Source organism: Muntiacus reevesi, chromosome 1 (assembly GCF_963930625.1).
Source record: "Muntiacus reevesi chromosome 1, mMunRee1.1, whole genome shotgun sequence".
NCBI lineage: Eukaryota > Metazoa > Chordata > Mammalia > Artiodactyla > Cervidae > Muntiacus > Muntiacus reevesi.
In genome coordinates, this window is record NC_089249.1 from 175296082 (window position 1) to 175317206 (window position 21125).

Consider the following 21125-nt stretch of genomic DNA (forward strand, 5'->3'; position numbering starts at 1 on the left):
CTTCTCAGGGCCGTGACCTCCCTGATGCGTTGCGGGACGCCCCAGCCTGCCGGTACAGCCCCAGAGCAGCCGGGCTGAAACCCCAGGAGGCCGGGGTTGGCAGGACTTCCAGGGAAGTCAGGCTGTTTGCTTCTCGCTTCCCCCTGAGGAGGCAAAACAGAAAGAATTATCCCAGAGTAGAGAGCCAAGCAACAGGAGAGGGCGAGGAAAGGGAAGGTGCGGGCCAGCAGCCATGGGTGCTGGGCGTTATCGTTGTTCAGTCGCTGAGTCATGTCCGACTCTTTGCGACCCCATGGACTGCAGCACAGCAGCCTTCTCTGTCCTTCACTATCTCCCGGAGCTTGCTCACACTCATGTCCATTGAGTCAGTGATGCCATCCAACCATCTCATCCTCTGTCGTCCCCTTCTCCTCCCGCCTTCAATCTTTCCCAGCATCAGGGTCTTTTCAAATGAGTCAGTTCTTCATATCAGGTGGCCAAAGTATTGGAGTTTCAGCTTCAGCATCAGTCCTTCCAATGAACATTCAGGGCTAATTTCCTTTAGGATTGACTGGTGTCATCTCCTTGCAGTCCAAGGGACTCTCAAGAGTCTTCTCCAACATCACAGACTCTTGAGAGTCCCTTCCCAAAACTGGCAGTTCTCCAAAAGACAAACATCTCTTTTATGTTCTCTATATTTGGTAATTTATTGATAACATGTATTTTAGTACTGTTTAAAGTTCTAACATTGCCAAAGAACGGAAGACAGTTACCTTCATTTATCAGAATTTGCTTGAATGATGAGAAATTTGCATTTACCTCTTGGTGCCCCTAACAATTAGAGGGACATAGTGACACCCAGAGACGTGTCATTCTTCTAGGTGGAGGCTGTGCCCCGTCTCGTGAAGAGGAAGCTCAGCAATCACCCCAAAAGCCAAGGTAAGAGTCACTTGCTCCCCTCGTTACCCAGGTCTAAGAGAGCGTGAAAATGACCAATCAGGGCTCGGGATTTCTACAAGAGCCGTGGGACCCAACGTCTCATGCCCTGACACCCACAGGACACCCCAGTGTCCCCTGGCCACCCCCAGCGGCTGTTGCAGTGAGCTGATGCCTGGATCCCTGGGATTTTCTGCTTTAAGCACGTAAAGGTGGACGTGGTGGTGTCTGTGTCTTGTGATATAATTTGTACATATACAGTATGGCACTAGTGGTAAAGAACCTGCCTGCCAGTCAGGAGACACAAGAGACACAGGTTCGATCCCTGGGTTGGGAAGATGCCCTGGAGAAGGAAATGGCAACCCTCCAGTACTCTTGCCTGGAAAGTCCCATGGACAGATGAGCCTGGCAGGCTGCAGTCCGTGAGGTAGCAGAGTCGGACACTGCTGAGCACGCACACGCATGCACGGTGCACAGCTCCAGACCTTCTCACACAGAGCGTGGGACACAGTTAGTTTCTTGATGTCTTGGACATCAAGGACAATGACAGCATTCATCCTGGATGGTGCGTTTGTTTTCATGCTCCTTTTAAAATTTCTTAGGAGGCAAACACACTTGTTTGAGCTAAGTATGTGATTAATAAACAAGCCCCCTTCTGTTTTCCCCAAAGACAAAGATGATGACTCCTTCAGTCGGAAGTCCGTGTACCGCGGATCCCTGACCCAGAGAAACCCCAACGGCAGGAAGAGAGCCGCCAACCACAGCTTTGCGGTAAGTTTTCTCGGTTCACCTGGGCGGCTTCTGTGACCTGTCAGGCTGATACATGAAGTCTTCAAAGAATTGGGATAAACTCACAAGAAAAGTAAGATCAACGGAAGATCTAAAGGAAAATGTAAAACATTTCTAAAGGTACCCGAGTGTCAGGTTGATGGGGGGCGGATCGCCTCACCCTGGGGGTCTGGGCTTGGGATCGGGGACGGCCCACGAGGCAGTGGGGACCCCCACCCAGCCCCGCACGACTTCCCTGAGCAGTAAAGGTCGTGCAGTTGAGCCACCTGTGCAGATGCCGGGATCGGCGCTGTCCCCCAGCTTCCCTGGGAGGGACCTCGGTGCAGAAGGAACCTGGGGCTCCCCCCCAAGCCCACGGACCAGAGTCACGCCCACAGCCCAGGGGTGGGCAGGAGCCCTCAGTGGCCACCATCAGGGTCCGAACACCCTGGATCCCCACCGCCGTCCACACCCACACCCCACCTGCCGGCTGCAACCACCCAGCAACAATTCTGACTTCATCCCGGTTATGCAAGTCTGAGCCGATGCCTTGGCTGTCCAAGAAGACAAAGTGACCGCTCTGTTATTTCCATGGACTCCATCTTTAAACACATTTCAAGGGATTTCACAACACTCACTGCTGATGCCTGCGGCTAGGAGACGGGCAGGCAGGTGGGGCCCACGGGTCCGACACAGCCAGCGTCAGCCCACCCCAGACGAGGCTCCCCGCCCGGCCCCACGTGGGCCGGGCAAAGGCCGCCTGGGCCGTGGCAAGAGCAGGGCCATTCCCTGCAGGAGACTGATAATGAAATCGCCAGTGGGGGCTTGAAAATCTAAGTGCTTCCAAATGGGAACACACCTTCCTGTGTTTCAGCGCTTTCAGCTGTCAGATACGTTCCATCTTCACAGCCTGTTTGATGAGGGCCAGTGTCATGGACCCAAATTCATAGGTGGGGAGACTGAGGCAGAGAGAGGTTGAGTGAAAAACCAGCGGGGTCTGACCAGCAGGTCCATGGGTTTGTGTGAGCAGCTGTGTGCCCTCCCGTGTGCGTGCGTGTGTGTCCGTGTGCATGCCCGTGTGTTTCTGTGTGCACACACTCACGTGTCTTAAGTGCGTCTTTACTTGTGTGCACGCCTGTGTGTTTCCGTGCCCCTCTGCCCTTGCCTGTGAGTTTCTCTGCCTGTGTGTGCCTGTGTGTACGGCTGTGTATCTCACACCCACTTGTGCATATGGTGTGTCCATGTGTGTGTGTGCTCCACAGAAACCCGTGATGACCCACCAGCCCTAAGAGGAGAGGTTTGCCAGGACGGGACACCCACCCTCTTCCCCTCCACCTCGGTCACCGCGTCCCGCCTTCTGCCCCGCACTTTCCGCTGCACACAGCCCAGTGGAGGAAGAAGAAGAGACCCTAGCCCGTGTTGGAAACCCACCCGCGAGCAGTCAGCAGTTCTCAGACTGTCAGCTCTTCGCCCAAGTTCATGGACAACCTCCAAGGCCACCTGGTCCGTGGCTGCTCTGATTCATAAGAGGCATCTAGGCTGTATGTCTTTCCCTTAGGGCGCTGTGGTTTAAGCTTTCTGAAGAGCACAAAGATCTTTCTCAGTGTGATCCTTTACCCCCTCCCTGCTGGCTTCCTGATGCTGCTTTCATGACCGGCATGGACAGGAGAGGACGCGGTGACCGCCCCAGCCGTCTGTGTACTCCTGAGTGTGTCTGCCGGGTCGTGGGCGGATGTGTGAGCACTCCTGGACATCGGGACAAGTGACTGGACTCTTGTTTCTCTGAATAAGAAGGAGGGAGGGCTGTCAGATCTCCACACACACACCTCGTCTTCGAGTTCACCCGTGCTTCACAGGCTGGGAGAGAGGACCCCGTGGTCCAGGACAGAGCGTGCGGGGGGAGCAGGTGGGCGTCCGCTCACAGCCCGGGTGTCGGGGCACACCACCTGCTGGGAGGCCCCGGTGGCACGCTGGACGGGCGGGCAGAAGGCTGGCAACCCAACACTGCCACTCACTGCGGTGGGATCCAGTGGGGCAGAGGACCAGCTGGTGACACCCGCCAGCCACGTGCCATCCATCCGTAGACGAGCTCCGAGTCATCCACCTCGGACAGTCTGGGAGTCAGGGTGCGGTCCAGCTTTAAGGGGAGCCCACTGGGACCCTCTGCAGCTACCTAGGGCACAGTAACTGCATCTCCCCCTGCCTGGCATGGCTGGGGGCCTCACGGGGACCTGGTTATTTGAACGTCAGAGCAGCACATTCTGCAGAGTGGGGCCCTGAGGGTGAAGCAGCCTCCCGCTGGGCCGGATGCCACCTCATGACCCTCTAATGCCTTCCGAGGTGACTTCGGGTCTGCCCTCACTTCCCTCTCGCGGCGGCTCAGTGCTTGTGTTCAATGGTAACTGAAAGGAGATGGTGAACCTGTGATGCCCAAGAGCCTTGCCTACTAAGATGTTTTTCCGACCTGACTGTCTCCCCACAGCTTACAGATTCTGCACCACGAGCTCCAAACCCACCCCACTGACTCCGCAGTGTCTCAGTCCCTGCAGGGGCCACGTTGCCCACAAGCTGGCCCACGGCCGCTCCAGGGCGATTTTCAGAATCGGTGTCTGCATTGATCCAGGTGACCTGGGCTTTGGCAGTGTGCTGGGGTTTGTGGAAAAGATGGAGCTGATCCTCCTTCTCCAAATGAAAGCTGCTGCACGTAGGCAGCTCCTAAATTCAGTGCTGGAAATGGTTCAAGATGCCTGCACGTGGAAGAGGATCAGTTCTTTGTGATGTGCAGTCCTCCTTATTCACAAAGAAAACGAGGTCGACGTGAGCTCCTAGCCTTCAGGGGAGGCAGTCCTGGCTGGCCTGGAGCCCTGCCCTGGAGGTGAGGGTAACAGGCCCACCGAGGACCAGAGTGGCCACTTCGCTCCACGGCTAACTTGAGTGCAGAGAGCTTCCGACCTGGAAACACACTGGTGCCTCTTTCCAAAGGCCCCTTGCAGGGGTCTCTGATTAGGTCCACAGCTGTACTCACTCATTCATTCATTCACCTGATGGTGCGCACGGCCCAGGGATCTGTGTTCATCCGTGGCCGTGGCCAGGTCATCAGGGATGTGAGTGCTCCCAGTCCCGTGCTGGCTCCTCGGCCCTTCCTGCCTCCTCTCCTTCCCTGTCAGGACCATGGCTTTTGGGGCCTGTGGCCCATGGTCTGCCGCCCAGACGCCCCAAGGTCCCCTGCACAGACCAGCCACCCCTTCCTCCGGCATCTCAACGTCAGCCCGTCCTGCTGACCCCAGATCTCACCCCCACACCCTGCTGCGCCCATTCAGGTCACCTCCAACCTCCCCGGGGCTCCGGGCAAGGCTCTGCCCTCTCTTCCCTCACGTTCTGTCGGAAAAGCTGGCCTCTGCCTTCTGCATACACCTCCGCCCTCCCACTTCGTCAGCAGCCGTGTCACTGATTCGGGATTTTTCTTTCAGGTTTATTTTTTATGTGGACCACTTTTAAAGTCTTTATTGGGTTTGTTACACTATTGCTTCTGTTTTATGTTTTGGTTTTTTGTGGCTGCGAGACATGTGGGATGTTAGTTCCCCGACCAGGTATCAAACCTGCTCCTCCTGCATTAGAAGGTGAAGCCTTAACCCCTGGGCCCCCAGGGACATCCCTGGGATATGTTTTTATGCCAAAGACGTGCTCTCTGCTGACTCCAGGATGGCAGCTCTGGTTTCACGGGCCTCCTAGCCCTCTCCCTTCAGTGCCGTCCTGTGTTTATTTTATACCAGGATGTGTTGCATGGATGCTGTGCTTTCATTTCCAGGGTGACCTGTGGTCCAGCGTATGATTGTCCTCTCGAGAGCATCCTTGTGACTTGTGGACCCAGTTTCCCGGGACCACTGGCTGCTGGCTGCCACACTTGGGGCAGCCCGGGGCGTCAGGAAGGTCACCAGCACCCCACTGCCAGCCCCCTGCACCTTGCCTTTCCAGCCCCGGGCAGCCTTGAGAGGAGGCAGCCCCCTGGCCTGGGCCCCACAGTCCTGTCAGTTTGGAGGGACGATGTCCAAGGCGGATCAGCTCTTCCCTTTTCTCCAGAGCCCCTCTGCTCCTGTTCTGTCCTGAGGCTGTCCACTGCAGTGGTCTGGGTCAGGCCAGCAGATCTGGCCACATCCCTATGCTTCTTGTGTCTGTGGTGGTTTCTGTGCTACAAAATCAGAGCTGAGTACATATAAGAAATCTGCGCTGACCCCTGGTCAGGGCCCGTGGCATTGACCTGGGCAGCGGGGGCTGGCAAGCATCATCCCAGGCAGCGCCAAGTAGGGAGGAAGGACCAGACCGTGTTTACCTTCTGCATCTTCATCCCAGCCTCCCTGCGTACCCCAGGTACTGCCACCATCACCCAAACCATCCATCCCAGGTGGTTGTCTGCCCCCCACCTCCCGAGGCTCTTCTCAAAGTCTGGCCTTGTTTGTTCTCTTGTTCTATAATTACTGCAAGTTTTGTTTGGTGAAGGAGCCAGAATCGAGGAATAAGTGATGAGTTAGTCGCTCAGTTGTGTCTGACTCTTTGCAACCCCATGGGCTGTAGCCCACCAGGCTCCTCTGTCCTTGGAATTCTCCAGGCAAGTACTGGAGTGGGTTGCCATTTCCTTCTCCAGGGGACCCTCCCAACCCATTGGCAGGCAGATTCTTTTACCATCTGAGCCACCAGGAAAGCCCAAAGGAGCCAGAATGAGGGGAGGAGGAAGGAGCCAGCATCTCCCATTCACTCACCATCTCAGCAAAAAACCGAATACATTGTGTCTTGGAAAACACACCACACACAGCCTGACCTCGATGGGCCCCCAGCAGCTCAAACAGATTGCTACAAACTGGGCAGCTTAGAATGGCAGAAGTGTATCCTCTGGCAGAGGCCGGAAGTCCAGAATCGAGGGGCTCCCCGCAGAGGCTCCGGGAGGCTGTCCGAGGTCTCTGCCCGGCTCTGGAGACTCCTGCTGTCCCCCACCGGCGGCCTCCTCCCTCTAGTCTTGCACTCCACCACCACCCAGGCCCTTTCCCTGTGTCTCCTGTCTGTCTGTCCCAAACGTCCGTCTGCCCGTCTCTTACAAGGATCCTCATTGTTAGATTTAAGGCCCATCTGGATTCTCCAGGACAGTCCCCTCATCTCAAGATCTTTACCCCGATCACACAAGCAAAGACCCTGTTCTGGAAAAGGTCATGTGTGGACTTCCCTGGCAGTCTAGTGGTTAAGATTCCCTGCTTCCAATACAGGGAACACAGGTTCCATCTCTGGTCGGTGAACTAAGATCCCAAGTGCCCCGTGAACACTCCCCCTCCAAACACAAAGCATCTTGCAGGCATTCCCTGGGGCTCATGGGTCCCAGCAAGAGCAGCAGAGCATCTCACCTGCATGTGCCCCACCAGCTGCCACGACACCTGCAGCTCCCCAAGGGCCGCTCAGTCACTCTGGGTCCTCTGATGACCGCCCCCAGAGACCACGGGGTGGGGGGCATCATTCCGCTCTGTCAGCAGGGCCGCGCGCTCTGCTCTGGGATGAGGCAGGAGAGGCTGGAGCGGTGCCATCACCCGCTGGTGGACCCCCAAGTAAAGCAATCAATAGACGGTCTACAACAGGAATAGGAAGGGGCTCTATCTGAGCCAAACCGAGGGCTACAGCCCGAGACATGGCCTCTCAGATTGCTCAGAATCCGCTCCAGAGAAGCAGGCTTTCAGGAACACACACACACACACACACACACACACACACACACACACACACACACACACACACACACACGCTCCCCCAACGCTCTGCCCAGGAAGCTGCCACACACACACACACACACACACACACACACACACACACACACACACACACACACACACACACACACACGCTCCCCCAACGCTCTGCCCAGGAAGCTGCCTGCAGCTGCCCTGGTCTCACGGGGTCCGCTCCCCCGAGGGCCTGGTGCCGGGCAGCCCTGCAGGGAGAGGAGGAGAGGCCCCCTCCAGACCGGGGCTGGCCCCAGCAGTGCTTCCAGCAGCACTCCTCAGCAGAGCCGCTCTGACCCCCGCTCACCCCGCGCTCCCCAGGGATCTGGACGGACTCCATCCCAGGGGCCTCAGCTTGCAGCCAGAGTGTGGGCCGGGCCCCTCCTATGCCCCTCACACTCCGTAGACACACCCCTCACCAGCACCTGTCTCCCCAAGCTCCACTCCAGACTCCCAGGGAGCCCACCCACCTCCCACAAAACCTTCATCACCAGGAATGCGCAGCCATGGGAAGGAGAAGCACGCCTGACCCTCTGAGGGTCCGGAGCTGCTCTGGAACTTTCCTCAAAGTCCGATGGAGGCTGGGGAAAGGCCACGGAGCCCCTGCTCACATCCCAGGGGAGCAGCCGGGAGGGGTCCCCCCAGCATGGGCTCTTCGGGATGATGCTCAGGGGCGTGTAAATGACCTTTGCTATGTTGTTCAGTCGCTCAATCGTGTCCGACTCTGTGACCCCATGAACCACAGCACGCCAGGCCTCCCTGTTCGTCACCAACTCCCAGAGTTTACTCAGACTCACGTCTATTGAGTTGGTGATGCCGTCCAGCCATCTCATCCTCTGTCATCCCCTTCTCCTCCCGCCTTCAATCTTTCCCAGCATCAGGGTCTTTTCCAGTGAGTCAGTTCTTTGCATCAGGAGATCAAAGGATTGGAGCTTCAGCTTCAGCATCAGTCCTTCCAATGAAAATTCAAGGTTGATTTCCTTTAGGATGGACTGGTTGGTCTCCTATCATTATTCAGAATATGAGGCCCAAGTGAAATGGAAAACAATGTGTAGTTATTTAAAATAGCCTTAAGTGTAGAGATTTTTTTCACTACTTGAGGATATGATGGTTAAATGGAAATAATGAGATTCAAAAATGCATTAATCCGATGAACCTACCCAGAATACAGGTGAAAAGCCTATGAGAAGGAAGTACATCACATGGAATAAATGATTGACTTCTCTGAAACATGGGTGTTCTTTTATTCCTATTTTTCTGTATGTGCTAAATTCTATCCAAGTATATGTAAATTGCTTTTATAATAAAAATAAGCCTCTTCATTATTTATTTCATAATAGAAATACAAGTCTTTGTTTTATAATCATAGCTTTCCAGGTGGTGCTAGTGGTAAAAAACCCTCCTGCCAATGCAGGAGACATAAGAGACACGGGTTCAATCCCTGGGTCAAGAAGATTCCCCTAGAGAAGGGCACAGCAACCGCCTCCAGTATTCTTGCCTACAGAATCTCATGGACAGAGAAGCCTGGCGGGCTACGCTCCATAGGATCGCAAAGAGTCAGACACAACTGAAGCAGCTTAGCATATGTTATTTATTTTATAAAAATGTACACATTTGTTTTATAATCATAATGTGTGTGTGTGTGTGTGTGTGTGTTCATTGCTCAGTCGTGTCTGATTCTTTGCGATCCTATGGACTGTAGCCCACCAGGCTCCTCTGCCCTTGGGATTTTCCAGGCAAGAATACTGAAGTGGGTTGCCATTCCCTTCACCACATAATCATAATAAACTTCTTTAAAGTGTAATTATGACGACTCTGGAAAGAGCTGGAATAAACATAGTTTTTCAGTGGTAGAAACAGGACGAAAGTGGTCTGTATGTAATAAATGCAGCTGTAAAAGGCACGTGGGTGACAGACCGGCCAGGGAAGGATTATCAGGGTGTGGTTCAGCTGTGACGGGCCTCCTCGGGTGACCCTGCATGGGAAGCGGGACTTAAAGGGGGAGGGAGGTGGCTGGAGGGTCAGCTCTGTGTCAGCCGTCTTGCAGCTCGGAGCACCCAGGCCGGCGGTGCCTGGCTCTGCAGTCTGCCCAAAGCGTGCAGAAGGAAAGCTAATGTGTTTTAAAACCACTCAGCCCAAATGAAATTATATAACCCAGGAAAGGACACATCACATCGGTGATGAGAGTTTTAAAAAAAAATTAGAAGAAAAAAGAAAATGACTCTACTGATGTGGCCCAGTGAGGGAGGCGGGTGGAGAGGGAGGGAGGGGGTCGGGTCAGCTGCTTCCTCCCAGGCGCATAAAAGGGGCAAGCGCACCCCACCTGGGTCCCCGCTCCAGTCCACGGCACTCGCCAGCCGCTGGGAACCTCGGTGAGTTGCTTGAGGGGCACTGGAGAGGGTGGGGGTCCCTGACGCTCCACCCTCTGCCCCTGCCACCCTTCCCTCCCCGTCGGGACAGGGCTCAGTCCTGGCAGCCAGGACCAGCTCTGGGGGGGACCCCACCCCATTTGTGCATCCAAGGGCCACCCTGCTTGTTCTGGCCCCCTGTCCACTTGGCTATCATGGTAGAAACGAAAGGTGAAGCCGTCCAGGCAACTCCGCTGGGGACACAGACCAGGAGTCCCACCAGCCAGGAGACAGCAAGCCCCGGGCTCTCAGGAGGCAGGACCTTGAGGGTCAGGAGACAGGCTCCGCCAGGGTTCTCCTAAGATGCCCTGCACCCAGCGGGGCTCCCAGCCAGGGGGAGAGCAGACAGCCCCGCCCGTCTGGGAGCATCTCTTTATCACTGCACTTTCATGACGACACCTCCATTTCCTCTAAGTTGGAGTCCTCCTGCCAACGGGTCTCTAAAAAAGGAAGGGGTGGACATTTTAAATCTCTCAGTTGGAGAGCACGTTCCTTGGGGCTAGGGCTTCCCGGGTGGCTCAGACGGTAAAGAATCTACCTGCAATGTGGGAGACACAGGTTCGATCCCTGGGTAGGGAAGATCCCCCAGAGGGGGAAATGGCTACCTACCCTAACCTAACCCTAAGAATACCCTCCAATATTCTTGCCTGGAGAATCCCAGGGACAGAGGAGCCTGGTGGCATACAGTCCATGGTGTTATAGAGTCGGACATGACTGAGGGACTAACGCTTTCACTTTCTGCTGGGCCCAGGGACAGGCTGGAAAGCCAAGGTCAGCAGAGGGGTCTTCCCCGAAACAGAAAAGCTCTCTGGTGTCTTGGGCTGGTTCCTTAAGTGCCAGGGGAGGGGGGAGCGGGGAAAGGAGCCAGCTCTAAGAGGTGCGGGCTCCTGCGGAAGGAGTTGCCAGGTTTGCCGGGTGGACGCTGTTTCGGGCGCAGCCCAGCAGGGTGAGAAGTGGATTTCCGGGTGCCTCTGTTGCCCACAGCTCTCCCCCACCTGTACGGGGCTGTCCTGCTGCGTGAGGGCAGGTCCCCTCGGGCTGCTGGTTGATCTTGGAGACTCAGCGGCTTGGACCTGGGATCGCGGGGGGTGGTGAACGCTCCTGGCAGGGACGGGGGGCTGAAGACCCTTCCACAGTGCCCGGCTGTCAGCTGACGTTCTCCAGTGGGCAGGGAGCAGGGTGGAACCGGGCTGAGGGAGGGAAAGAGCCCTGCACCGGGGCCCGGCCCTGAGCGCTGTCAGGCCTGGCGCCCCCCAGCCCCGCCCAGAGCATGGTCGGGCTCGGCGCCACCCCACCCCCCCGCCCAGAGCACGGTCAGCTCGGCAGCCCCCGGCCCCGCCCCCGGGTCACATCTGAGGTTGGGCCACAGTCCCTCCACTTGGCAGCCACCCGGCTCCTCCTGGCAGGGACCCACCAACCTGCTCGCCTCTGCCATCCCCCCCAACTCCGCCGAGGCCAAGTGTACACACCCACCGTGAGCAGAGGCCTCCCACACTCCTGGCTCCCTGACACAGATGGACAGACAGAGAGACCGAGGCACGACCAACACAGCCCAGCTCTCTGCACCCACAGCTCATGTTCCCTCCAGGTTCCTTCTGATGACAGAGGCTCCTGGTAAACACGACGGAGCCCAGGAGAGGCCAACACACACGGTCCCCTCATCGAACGCTCACTGTACAGAGCAGATCCTGGGTCCCCGGGGGAGCGAGGGACTGTGCACAGAGCCAGGCGCGCCTGCTGTTCCGGGCTCACTGCCACCCCAGCAGAGCAGAGACGCGCACACTGGAGCCCGGCTGGGCGTGCACACGCGTGTAACCCCATGCACGCCTGCCATACACCTGTGCACACCCGTGTCCGTGTACAGGCATGTGTGCACGCACTCACACACATCCACTCTGACACACACAGTGTGTGAGGCGTTATCCGAGGCGCCCCACTTTGTGCACACGAGCTCTCACGCGCGCTCACCTGTGCCCCCAGGCTGCACCCTCGCGAGTGGGGCCTCTGCGAGGAGCCAGTGGGATGAAGGTGGCGGGCGCCTGGCTCCTCTGCCTGCTGCTGCTGGGCCCGGCCCTGCGAGGGGCTGCCAGCCGAGCCCACCAGCACTCCATGGAGATCCGCAGTGAGTGTCCCGACCCGCCCCCGCCCCCAGGGGTCAGAGGGGGGCCTGGCCACTTCCCGAGCTGGGGCATCCTTGCTAAGCATCCCAGAGCTGGGGGCTTGGCCTCCTGTTTCCCAGACCCCTCCCCCAGCTGGCCCCGAGACCTGCTCCCAAGGGTCCCGGCCCAGCACACGAGGGAGGGTCACTTCTCACCACAGGGTGACCTGGGGCTGAGTGCACCATGCCCACGAGAACGGGGTTGAGGGAACAGGAAGGGAAGGGAAGTGTGTCCTGGTGTGAGTCTGAAATCCTGTTTCCCGAAGCCATTCCAGCACCAGAAATGGGCGCTCCAGGCAGCCCTCCAGTGCGGGTGGTGGTCCCGGCACGGCCTGGGCGACGGGCAGCCGTGAGCCGAGCACACACCCAGCCCGGCCACCAGCGCTGCACGCACCAGGGCACAGGCCTCCACACGCTGTTCTCGCTCTTTGCAGCCCCCGACATCAACCCTGCCTGGTACGCAGGCCGCGGGATCCGGCCTGTGGGCCGCTTCGGCCGGCGAAGAGCTGCCCCGGGGGACGGACCCAGGCCTGGCCCCCGGCGCGTGCCAGCCTGCTTCCCTCTGGAAGGCGGCGCTGAGCCCTCCCGAGACCTCCTGGGGCGGCTGATGGCCCAGCTCATCCAGGAGTAATGGCAGGAGCCTGCCCCGGACCCCTCCTCCACCACCAGCGACCCTCCCTCCAGTCCTAATAAAAGCAGCTGGCTTGTTCATACGTGTCTGTGTGGTGACAGAACGGGCGGTACTTTCCCTCGCGGGATGTTAGCCTAGAAGGATCCTCCGAGCCCAGCAGCCCAGAGGCTCCGGGACTCGCCCAAGGGCACCCGGCAGTGAGCAGGGGGCTAGGACGGCCGTGGTCACGTGCAGCCCATACCACGTTCCCCCCCAGAAGCCGCCCTGAACGGTTGCTCAGGCTGCGCACTGCACAAGGCCGCCGTGCAGGGACCCCAGGGAGGGCATCACGGCCCCTCGGCCTCACCTGCCCCCTCTCTGCCGCAGTTCTTTTTGCCTCCCTGTTGGTACTTGTGGAAGAAAAAGAAACGGGGTGCTTGTGCCCAGTACTCCCAGGTCTGAGTACTTCAACCCCACCTGCGTCCCTTTCGAATCGCACGGGAATGTCCCGTGTCCTGTCTCAGGCGGAGCTCGCTTTGGTGTCAGGGCACACGCCCACTGACTGGACAACTGAGCTCCGTCCCCACCTTCTGGGAGCCCCGGTTCCCACATGAACCTGGGTCTGGGAACACCCACCTCAGTCCTGAGCTTGGGCGGCACAGCCCCTGCGTACCAGCCGACAGGTGTGGATGCTCCTTGAGCGTAAACTCCCTTCCCCGAGGTGTGCCCGCCCCTCCAGCGCTGGAGCCAGGAGCGGGTGGGCAGTTGCTTCTGAACCCAGAGCTCGGGCCCGTCAGGCCCCTGCCTGCACCCTGCCTGCAGGGTCCCAGGAACCCCCCGGGCCTTGGGACTCCCGTGCACACTGAGCAGGGGCCGGGACACAAAGCCAGCCTGCAGGACCCCGGCCTGGCCACCCTGCCCGATGAGGAAGGCGGGGGTCCACGCTCACTGGTCAGCTGGAGGAGGCTGAACCGGCCCAGACCGCCCGGATGGGGCTGGGTCAGGGCTGCCCCCTCCCCAGCCACAGGGAGGCCGGAGGGAGGGCAGAGGCCAGTCTCCTCCCAAGGAGAGCTCCTACCTGGTCAGCAGCGCCCCAGGCTGCATGTGCAGGAAGGAACAGGAGTGCGGCCAGTCCCCTCCCAGGGCAGGCAGGTGCTGGGCCTGGCCCGGAAGCACGGAGAACCCAGGAAAGCAGATCAACCCAAAGTGACCACATGGCCCCCTCCCACCCATAGGGACACACCCCAAAGAGCGGAGAACCGCTGTTCAACCACACACTTATGTAGGAAAGTTCCCAGTAGCACAACAGCCAAAAATAGTAGAAACAACTCCAACTCCCATCAACAGATGAATGGATATCAAAACGTGGTCTATGCATACGTACCACGGCTTATTACTCAGCCGTGGAAAGGAGTGATGCTCTTCCTAACACTACCACGTGGAGGAACCATGAAAACAGGATGCAACAGGACAGCAGCCAGGCACCAAAGGTCCCCTCGTGTGTGATTCCATTGGTAAGAGAGGTCCAGGGAGGCAAGTCCACAGACGGAAAGTGGTTTGGTGGCTGCCAGGGGCTGGGGACGGCTCCACGGACACAGGGCTTCCTTGGGGGCTGAAAGTGTCTGGGAACTTGGCCAAGGTGGTAACCGTGCTAAACGCCACTCAGCTGTGCAGTTTAAATAGAAGAGCTCACAACCCCGGGTGCTGCAGACGTGGAAACATCAGTGTGGCAAAGGGCTCCAGATTCCAGCCACGCAGCACCTGGTACCCAGTCAGGGCAGCCCCTGCAACTCATCTTCTGAGCCCAGAGAGTCGGGGAGACGGGAGATTTTATGTATTCTCCAAACTCCTACTACGGAAGTTTTAAACACACAAGAAAGCTCAAAAATATTCTGATGATACCTAGTACCCTCCACTTAATTTTTTTTTTTTGGCTGCAAGTCATGTTGTATCTTAATTCCCTTACCAGGAATCAAACTGCTCATTGGAAGCACAGAATCCTAACCACTGGACCACCAGAAAAGTCCCTACCCTCCACTTATAATAGCTGGAATCTGAGAAAATGTAACAAGCCCTTAGAAGTGACAGTGAAAGTCGCTCAGTGTGTCTGATTCTGCGACCCCATGGACTATACAGTCCATGGAATTCTCCAGGCCAGAATACTGGAGTGGGTAGCCTATCCCTTCTCCAGGGGATCTTCCCGACCCAGGAATCAAACCAGGGTCTCCGGCATTGCAGGCGGATTCTTTACCAACTGAGCTATCAGGGAAGCCCACAATCCTTAGGAAAGAACATGTAAAAAGGAGGAAGTGGGTCAAGAGTAATATTCTGATGAGGGGATCATAATGATCCAATGTTGGGATCATGGTGGGCGATTCCAGCCGCCTGAGAATCACATAGCGAGTGAGTCCGTAAAGACGATTGTTTCAAAGGCTTGTCTGTCAAGGGAAAGGAGAGGGAGATAGAAGTGAAGGAAAGGGATGAGGAAAGGGCTTGGTTCCGCTTGTTTTAAGATGGAAGGGCAAGGAATCCAGATCAGAAAAGAAGAAGTAAAACCCGCACTGTCTGCAGACGACATGACACTATACAAAGAAAACCCTAACGGTTCCACCAGAAAATTACTAGAGTTAATCAATAAAAATACTAATAGCTTCCACGATTATCACTGCATTTACTTTCTCTCCTGCACTCTCCCCTGTTCTCTCTACCCCTTGGAAGTGAGTTGTAGATATCACATTTCCCCTAGACACTTCTGCATCTTTCTCCTCAAACGAAGGACAATCTCCACCATAACCACAAAATTATCATCATGCCTCTAAGATTTTGTAAGAATTCCATAATATCATAGAGTTTTTCATCCATACTCAAAACTCCCCAAATAAGGCAAGGAACTCTTAGCTGCCCCCCCTTTTTTTTGACTCCAGTGTAGATTCAGGGTCACGGTTAGTTATTTCCTGCTAGTCCCCCGTCATCTGATTTTGTCACGACAGCGACTCTTACAAGAGCCCAGGCGTGTTACCTGGTAGGCTGATCCACAGGCAGCACGTGGCTCCTGCTCACCCAAGTGCTCTGACCTCCTCCTTCCATCCTGCCCTGTATTTCCTGTCATCTGAGCAGTTGGGTCCAAGGGCAGAGTGGGACTCGGCCATTGCTGAAGCATGAACGCTCTGTGTCTGACTTACGGCATGGTATCTGACGGTGGGCTCCGGGCCCCACTCCGACAGGACCCGAGCCTGACCCTTTGCGGGCTGTAAGACCCTCTCAGTTTCCCGTCTGCTCATAAACGCTCTTCGGAAGTCCTGGGACCCGGTGACAGCAGCCTGTCTCCTAAAGAGCTCCCAGCCAGGGACTCGGGCCCCCGGGGTACCCTTGCTGAGACCAGCTGTCCTTCGTGGGCTGCACAATGCTGAGTCTCTGATTCTTTCCTCCTGAGCGGATTCTTCTAAAGGAGGTATTTCTCCTTTTTTCCCCTTCCTCCTTTTTTTTTTTTCTTTTCATTCAACATCTTACAAATGGTAAGATGATTTCAAGTTATTCTAAATTTGGCCTCCCAAAAGGGACTATTTTAAAAGGAAAAGAATGGATTCCTGAGTCAGCCCTTCCAGGCACAGGGGAATCTTCCAGGGGAGATGGAGGAGGAGCTAGAAACAGAGCGGGAGGGGAAAGGTCAGGACCACAGGCAGGAAGCAGGGTTGCTCCCGGAGGCTGCTTCTCAGCTCTGCTGTGCCTCCTGCCTCCACCACGAGCACACATGCGTGCTTGCACACATCACGCGCACGCGCACACACACACACACACACACACACACACACACACCCTGGCTTGTGAGAAAGGCTGGAGCGGCTTCCCCAGCTGCAGACAGGACAGAGCTCACCGACTGGCCTCCCCCAGGACCGTTTACCCCAGTGAATCTGTGCCCGGAACACCCGCAACCCCATGGACTCATCTCCCTCCAGGTTCCACACCCACCACGACCTCACGGTCCAGGGCGGGCTGAGCTCAGGTGTGTGAAGCAGACACAGAGAGGCTCCAGAAACACCTGGACCTGGGTGTGGCAGAGGCTGTTTCTAGAAAAACCCTGCCTTTTCTTCACAATGCTGGGGAAAACAGCTTCAGTCCTCTCCTGGGACACATTTGCTGAGTGCTTGGCATATGCCAGAATCGTACCAGGCACTGGGAGCCCCATGCAAAGACAGACGGACAGAACCCCTGCCCTCACCACAGAGCTCCCCGTGTCTGAATATCAGGTCACTGGGCGGGTCTAGACCTTCCAGGGCCCATGCCACCCTGCAGACAGATCTAACACGGAGCTGGTGGGCTCAGGGATACTGTCTACAGAGGCTTCCAGGTGATCCCAGGGCTGAGCCCCACCTTCCCCGTGGGGGAGGAGGAGAGGGGAAGGGGCAATCACACCCGGCAATGGGGACCCCAGGCTCCAGGGTCACCATGCACCCCATCCCATCCCGTGGGGAGGGGGGGGCATGAAGGAGGGAGGTGGTGAGGAGTCAAAGAGTGTGCTTTAACAATAAATTCTAGCCTGAGAAGATAGGAGGAAAGCAATCACATATATGGGCATCCTACAACTAGCATGATTTCCCCACTTCCTATTTCATCATGGATGGGTCAGATACTCCTCTGAAAGACATCTATTGTTCAGCAAAGCAACTCTCTAGACCTGGAGCAGTGGGGTTTGCTTCCTCGAGGCTGGAGTGCCATCTAGTGGCCGAGCCAACCTCAGCCTCCCGCCACCTTCAAAGTGGTCTCGTCCTTTGGTGGGAAGTCCCGGGCCAGCCGGCTTCCCCGATGGCTCGGTCAGTAAAGAACCTGCCTGCAACGCAGGAGACTACCTGCAGCGCAGGAGACTCGGGTTCAATCCCTGGATCAGAGGATCCCCTGGAGGAGGAAATGGCAACCCCCTCCAGTGATCTTGCCTGGGAAATCTCAAGGACAGAGGAGCCTGGTGGGCTACAGTCCATGGGGTCTCGAGAGTCCGACACGACGTAGCAACTAAACCACCCAGCCCTGCTACCCTGAGTGAGGAAACAGAGAGCACAAGGACAGTCTGACCCCGCAAGGGCTCACATCTCACGCGCTCCATCTGCAAGCGAACGGTCGTATAAAAACCTTCACTGCAGTCAGAAAGCGCAGGGCCCGCAGCAGCAAGCTGCCAGGTTCCATGGGGAAATTGTCTAGGAAAGAAACACGTGTTTGGGGGACGTCCAGCGGCTCGGCATCACCAGGGAAGGCCGCTTTATGTTTGTCCTGTTGGTCCTTACAGTTGACAAAGTGAAGCCACTTTTTTTTTGGGGGGGGGGGAGGAGGACGGTGACGTCTTATTTAAAATTTCACGCCTGCTTATCACAGTCTCAGAGGGGAAAGCAGCGTCACCACCTCCCCAGCAAGTAGCCGCCTTTGAACCACCTTCACATGGCCGCAGGTTCACCTCCCAGAAGGGCCGTGGGGGCCTCTCCAAAGGGAGGAGCCAGGCGAGCCCGAGACGTGTCTGCACCCGAAAGATGCCCTGTGCCCACCTCAGCCGCAGCCCCGCCTCGGGGGACGTGCGTCACAACCCCCACCTACAAACTCATCAGAGACCACGTGCAAGAAAGGGGTTTACTTTTAGGAGAAAATCTCACTGGAGCAGAACAAGGTATCCCTTCGCTGGAAATCCGAGTCCTCAAGCCTATGGGCCCAAGCGTCTTGTCCCCATATTCACCCCAGAAGCGGACAGTGGGGCCCCCACCCCGCCCCCAGCCGCCCCCCTCAGGGACCCTCGCAGAGGTCCGGTGACGACGGGGCCCGCTCCAGTGGGGCTGGCTGACCCCACTCTCCTGTCCCAGGAGCAGGTGAACCCCCCCAGCCTAACCCAGGGCAGCCTCCTGCCCACCAAGTGCCCGTGGCTGATTTGCCCTCTGATCATCTCCTTCTGCGGTGCCTGGTGGCCAAGCAGCTGAGGGGGTCACCTCCAGGCAGGGTCAGCGTGCCCACCCCCAGGACATCCGGCATTTAGGCAGAATCTGGCGACTGGGGAAGCGGAGCCCGCGCCCTCCGGAGTGCCCCCGGACACGCAACCATCTCCCGAACGATGCCCGTGAGCTTAGGAGGCAATTATTCTAAGGAATGCCGGCTTCCTGCGCCTCGAGGACTCAGGCACCCGCCGGGCTCGAAGGTGGACCGGGGTCAGCACCGCCGTCACCACGGAGCTGGCCGTGGCTCGCTCGGAGGACCGCTGGGGCGCGGGCTGGGAGTACCCGCTCCCCGCGGCTGCCCCGGGAGCGGCCGCTTCTAGTGGGCGCAGCATCGGCCCCGCAGCGAGGGCCGCTCGCTCAGGGTCAGTGGAGCGTCTCTTCGCCGCCTCTGGCCCTCCTTGCTCTCTTCTCTCCGTGAAAGCTCCCGGGCTGCGGACGACAGGAGGGGGAAGCCCGGCTGGGAGGGAACCCCCCAGCCCAGCGCAGACCCTGCACCCTTGGCAGCCCCTGGAGACCCGCCCTGCCTCATGCTCTCCGGGAACCAGGAAACAGGCGCTCTTGACTCCTGTCCCCCTTCCGGGCCCCTGGCAACATTCGGCTGGGCCCCAGGAGGCCAGAGAAGACCCATGTGAAGAAGGCGCCCCCCCCCCACCCCCGACTCCGGGGCTGGTCACTCACCGACGGCGTTGAAGACCTCGGTCACCTGGTAGTTCAGTTTGGCCGAGGTTTCCATGAACAGCAGCCCCTTGCTCTCTGCAAACTCCTTCCCTTCCTGGAGGAAGTGACCGTGGAAAGTCCACATTAATCATCAGAAATGTCCCGAGAAGACCCAGAAAGGCCACAGGACAGTTGCACCAGTGGAGAACCCCATTCCTCCCGCCCTGTTACTGGGGTTCCTGGGGAGGGCGGCCAGGACCGGGCAGTGGGGCCAGGAGGGGGTGTGGTGCTCACTGGAGGGGAGCCTGGCACCCCCAGGGGGGTCTGCAGGGAGGCTCCCCTCCCACCATGGAATCTGGGGTGGGGGCTCCGAAAGCAAGCGAGAACAGAGGAGACGTGGACGGGGGATGAGGCCAGCCTGGTGGGAGCCCCCTGGGCCCTTCTCTGCTCCCCCTCCTTGCTGTGTCACAGGGGTCAGGCCTGCGTGGAGTGATGCTGTGTGGAGCAAGGGAGGCTGGGAAACTCCAGGGGCTGCCTGTGTGGCCAAGAAGGGGAGGAGTGTTCACGGGAACACAGCATGAAGGAGGACCTGGGGGGCTCCCCGAGCAGGACCCTCACCTCCGGACCCTCCCAGAAGAAGCCTGGGCCCCAGATGGTCCTGCCTGAGGCTGAGTGGGCCCCGGGGGCTGGGCCGGCCAGGCCTGCAGCATCGCACCTAGCAGTGTCCACCCCTCCTCACCTGGCCCACAGAGCTACACTTCCCCCGCCCCAAGCTTCTCAGCCCCTTCCCAGACACAGAGATGGTCATTATCATTTGTGTTTTAAAGGACAACGTGACCTGGTACAAATGAAGACTTGTGACTTCAGGTGGCTCATATCTGGTCATATCTGCATGCATGCCCAAGTCGCTCAGTCATGTCCAAATCTTTGCAATCTCATCAACTGTGGCCCGCCAGGCTCCTCTGTCTGTGCTTGACTTCCCAGACAAGAATACTGGAGTGGGTTGCCATTTCCTCCTCCAGGGGATCTTCCCAACAGGGATCAAACCCTCTTCTCCTGCGTCACCTGCATTGTCAGGGGGATTCTTCCATCACTGTGCCACCTGGGAAGCCCCTGGTCATCTGAATGAAACCCAAATATCTGCCTTTCCCCCACTGGCTTGAGGGTTCCAGGTGGGTCACTCTGAGGGTTTTTTCTTGGTCCAGTGGGCTTCTAGCCCCTAAACTGCATGTCCCCAGCCTTCTGTCTGCCAGTTTGTCCTTGAGGTCCCCCAGGATGGGGTTCATGGTTATCTCACTGCCCATGGAATGAGAACATCCAGTGCATAGATCTTAGCTCCTAAATTCATTCCCCCAAACAAGGAACCAGAGCTCCTCCAGGAAATGATGGATTTCAGGGCTGGGGCCAGGAAAGGGCAAGATGAACCAGGAACAACTTGGCCAGCCAGGAAGGAAGACCTCAAAGAATAACGGGGCAGGAGGGACAAGGCCCACTGGGGTGGGGAACTTCTCAGTGACCAGATCCAGGAGCAGAGGTCCCTGAACCAGGGAAAGGATCATAGCGGGAAAAGTGATATAATCTGAGCTAAGAGCATTGTGTGGCTGTTCGTTTCCTGATTGGCTCGTCATTCTGTGCTTAAGGGCTTCCCTGAGAGCTCAGCTGGTAAAGAATCCGCCTGCAATGCAGGGCACCCCGGTTTATCCCCTGGAGAAGGGATAGGCTACCCACTCCAGCATTCTGGGCTTTCCTTGTGGTTCAGCGTAAAGAATCCACCTGCAATGCGGGAGACCTGGGTTTGATTCCTGGACTGGGAAGATCCCCTGGAGAAGGGAAAGACTGCCCATCCAGTGTTCTGGCCTGGAGAATTCCACAGACTGTATA

At 57.5% G+C, this 21125-nt stretch overlaps 3 protein-coding genes across 8 annotated transcripts in view; 2 read left to right on the forward strand and 1 right to left on the reverse strand.

The window, feature by feature from the left end:
- Positions 1 to 5167, forward strand: part of MLPH (melanophilin) — a 45078-nt gene extending 39911 nt beyond the window's left edge. For all 3 annotated transcript variants that reach the window (XM_065930715.1, XM_065930735.1, XM_065930725.1), the window contains 3 exons: positions 861 to 918; positions 1586 to 1686; positions 2946 to 5167. In XM_065930715.1, the coding sequence (XP_065786787.1) occupies positions 861 to 918; positions 1586 to 1686; positions 2946 to 2972 (186 nt within the window). In that variant the 3' untranslated portion in view covers positions 2973 to 5167. The remainder of the gene's footprint in view (positions 1 to 860; positions 919 to 1585; positions 1687 to 2945) is intronic.
- A 4617-nt stretch (positions 5168 to 9784) lies between these two features.
- RAB17 (RAB17, member RAS oncogene family) overlaps positions 9785 to 21125 on the reverse strand; it is a 45103-nt gene continuing 33762 nt past the window's right edge. For 3 of the 4 annotated variants that reach the window (XM_065930784.1, XM_065930794.1, XM_065930764.1), the window contains exons 5-6: positions 19266 to 19359; positions 18372 to 19016 (exon numbers count right to left, since the gene is read on the reverse strand). In XM_065930784.1, the coding sequence (XP_065786856.1) occupies positions 18904 to 19016; positions 19266 to 19359 (207 nt within the window). In that variant the 3' untranslated portion in view covers positions 18372 to 18903. Of the gene's footprint in view, positions 10291 to 18371; positions 19017 to 19265; positions 19360 to 21125 lie in introns of those variants that run through there. The other variant, XM_065930775.1, reaches the window with a different exon arrangement.
- On the forward strand, positions 11873 to 12639 carry PRLH (prolactin releasing hormone). The gene is made up of 2 exons (XM_065930750.1): positions 11873 to 11972; positions 12443 to 12639. The coding sequence occupies exons 1-2, from the start codon at positions 11873 to 11875 to the stop codon at positions 12637 to 12639; spliced, it is 297 nt and encodes a 98-aa protein (XP_065786822.1).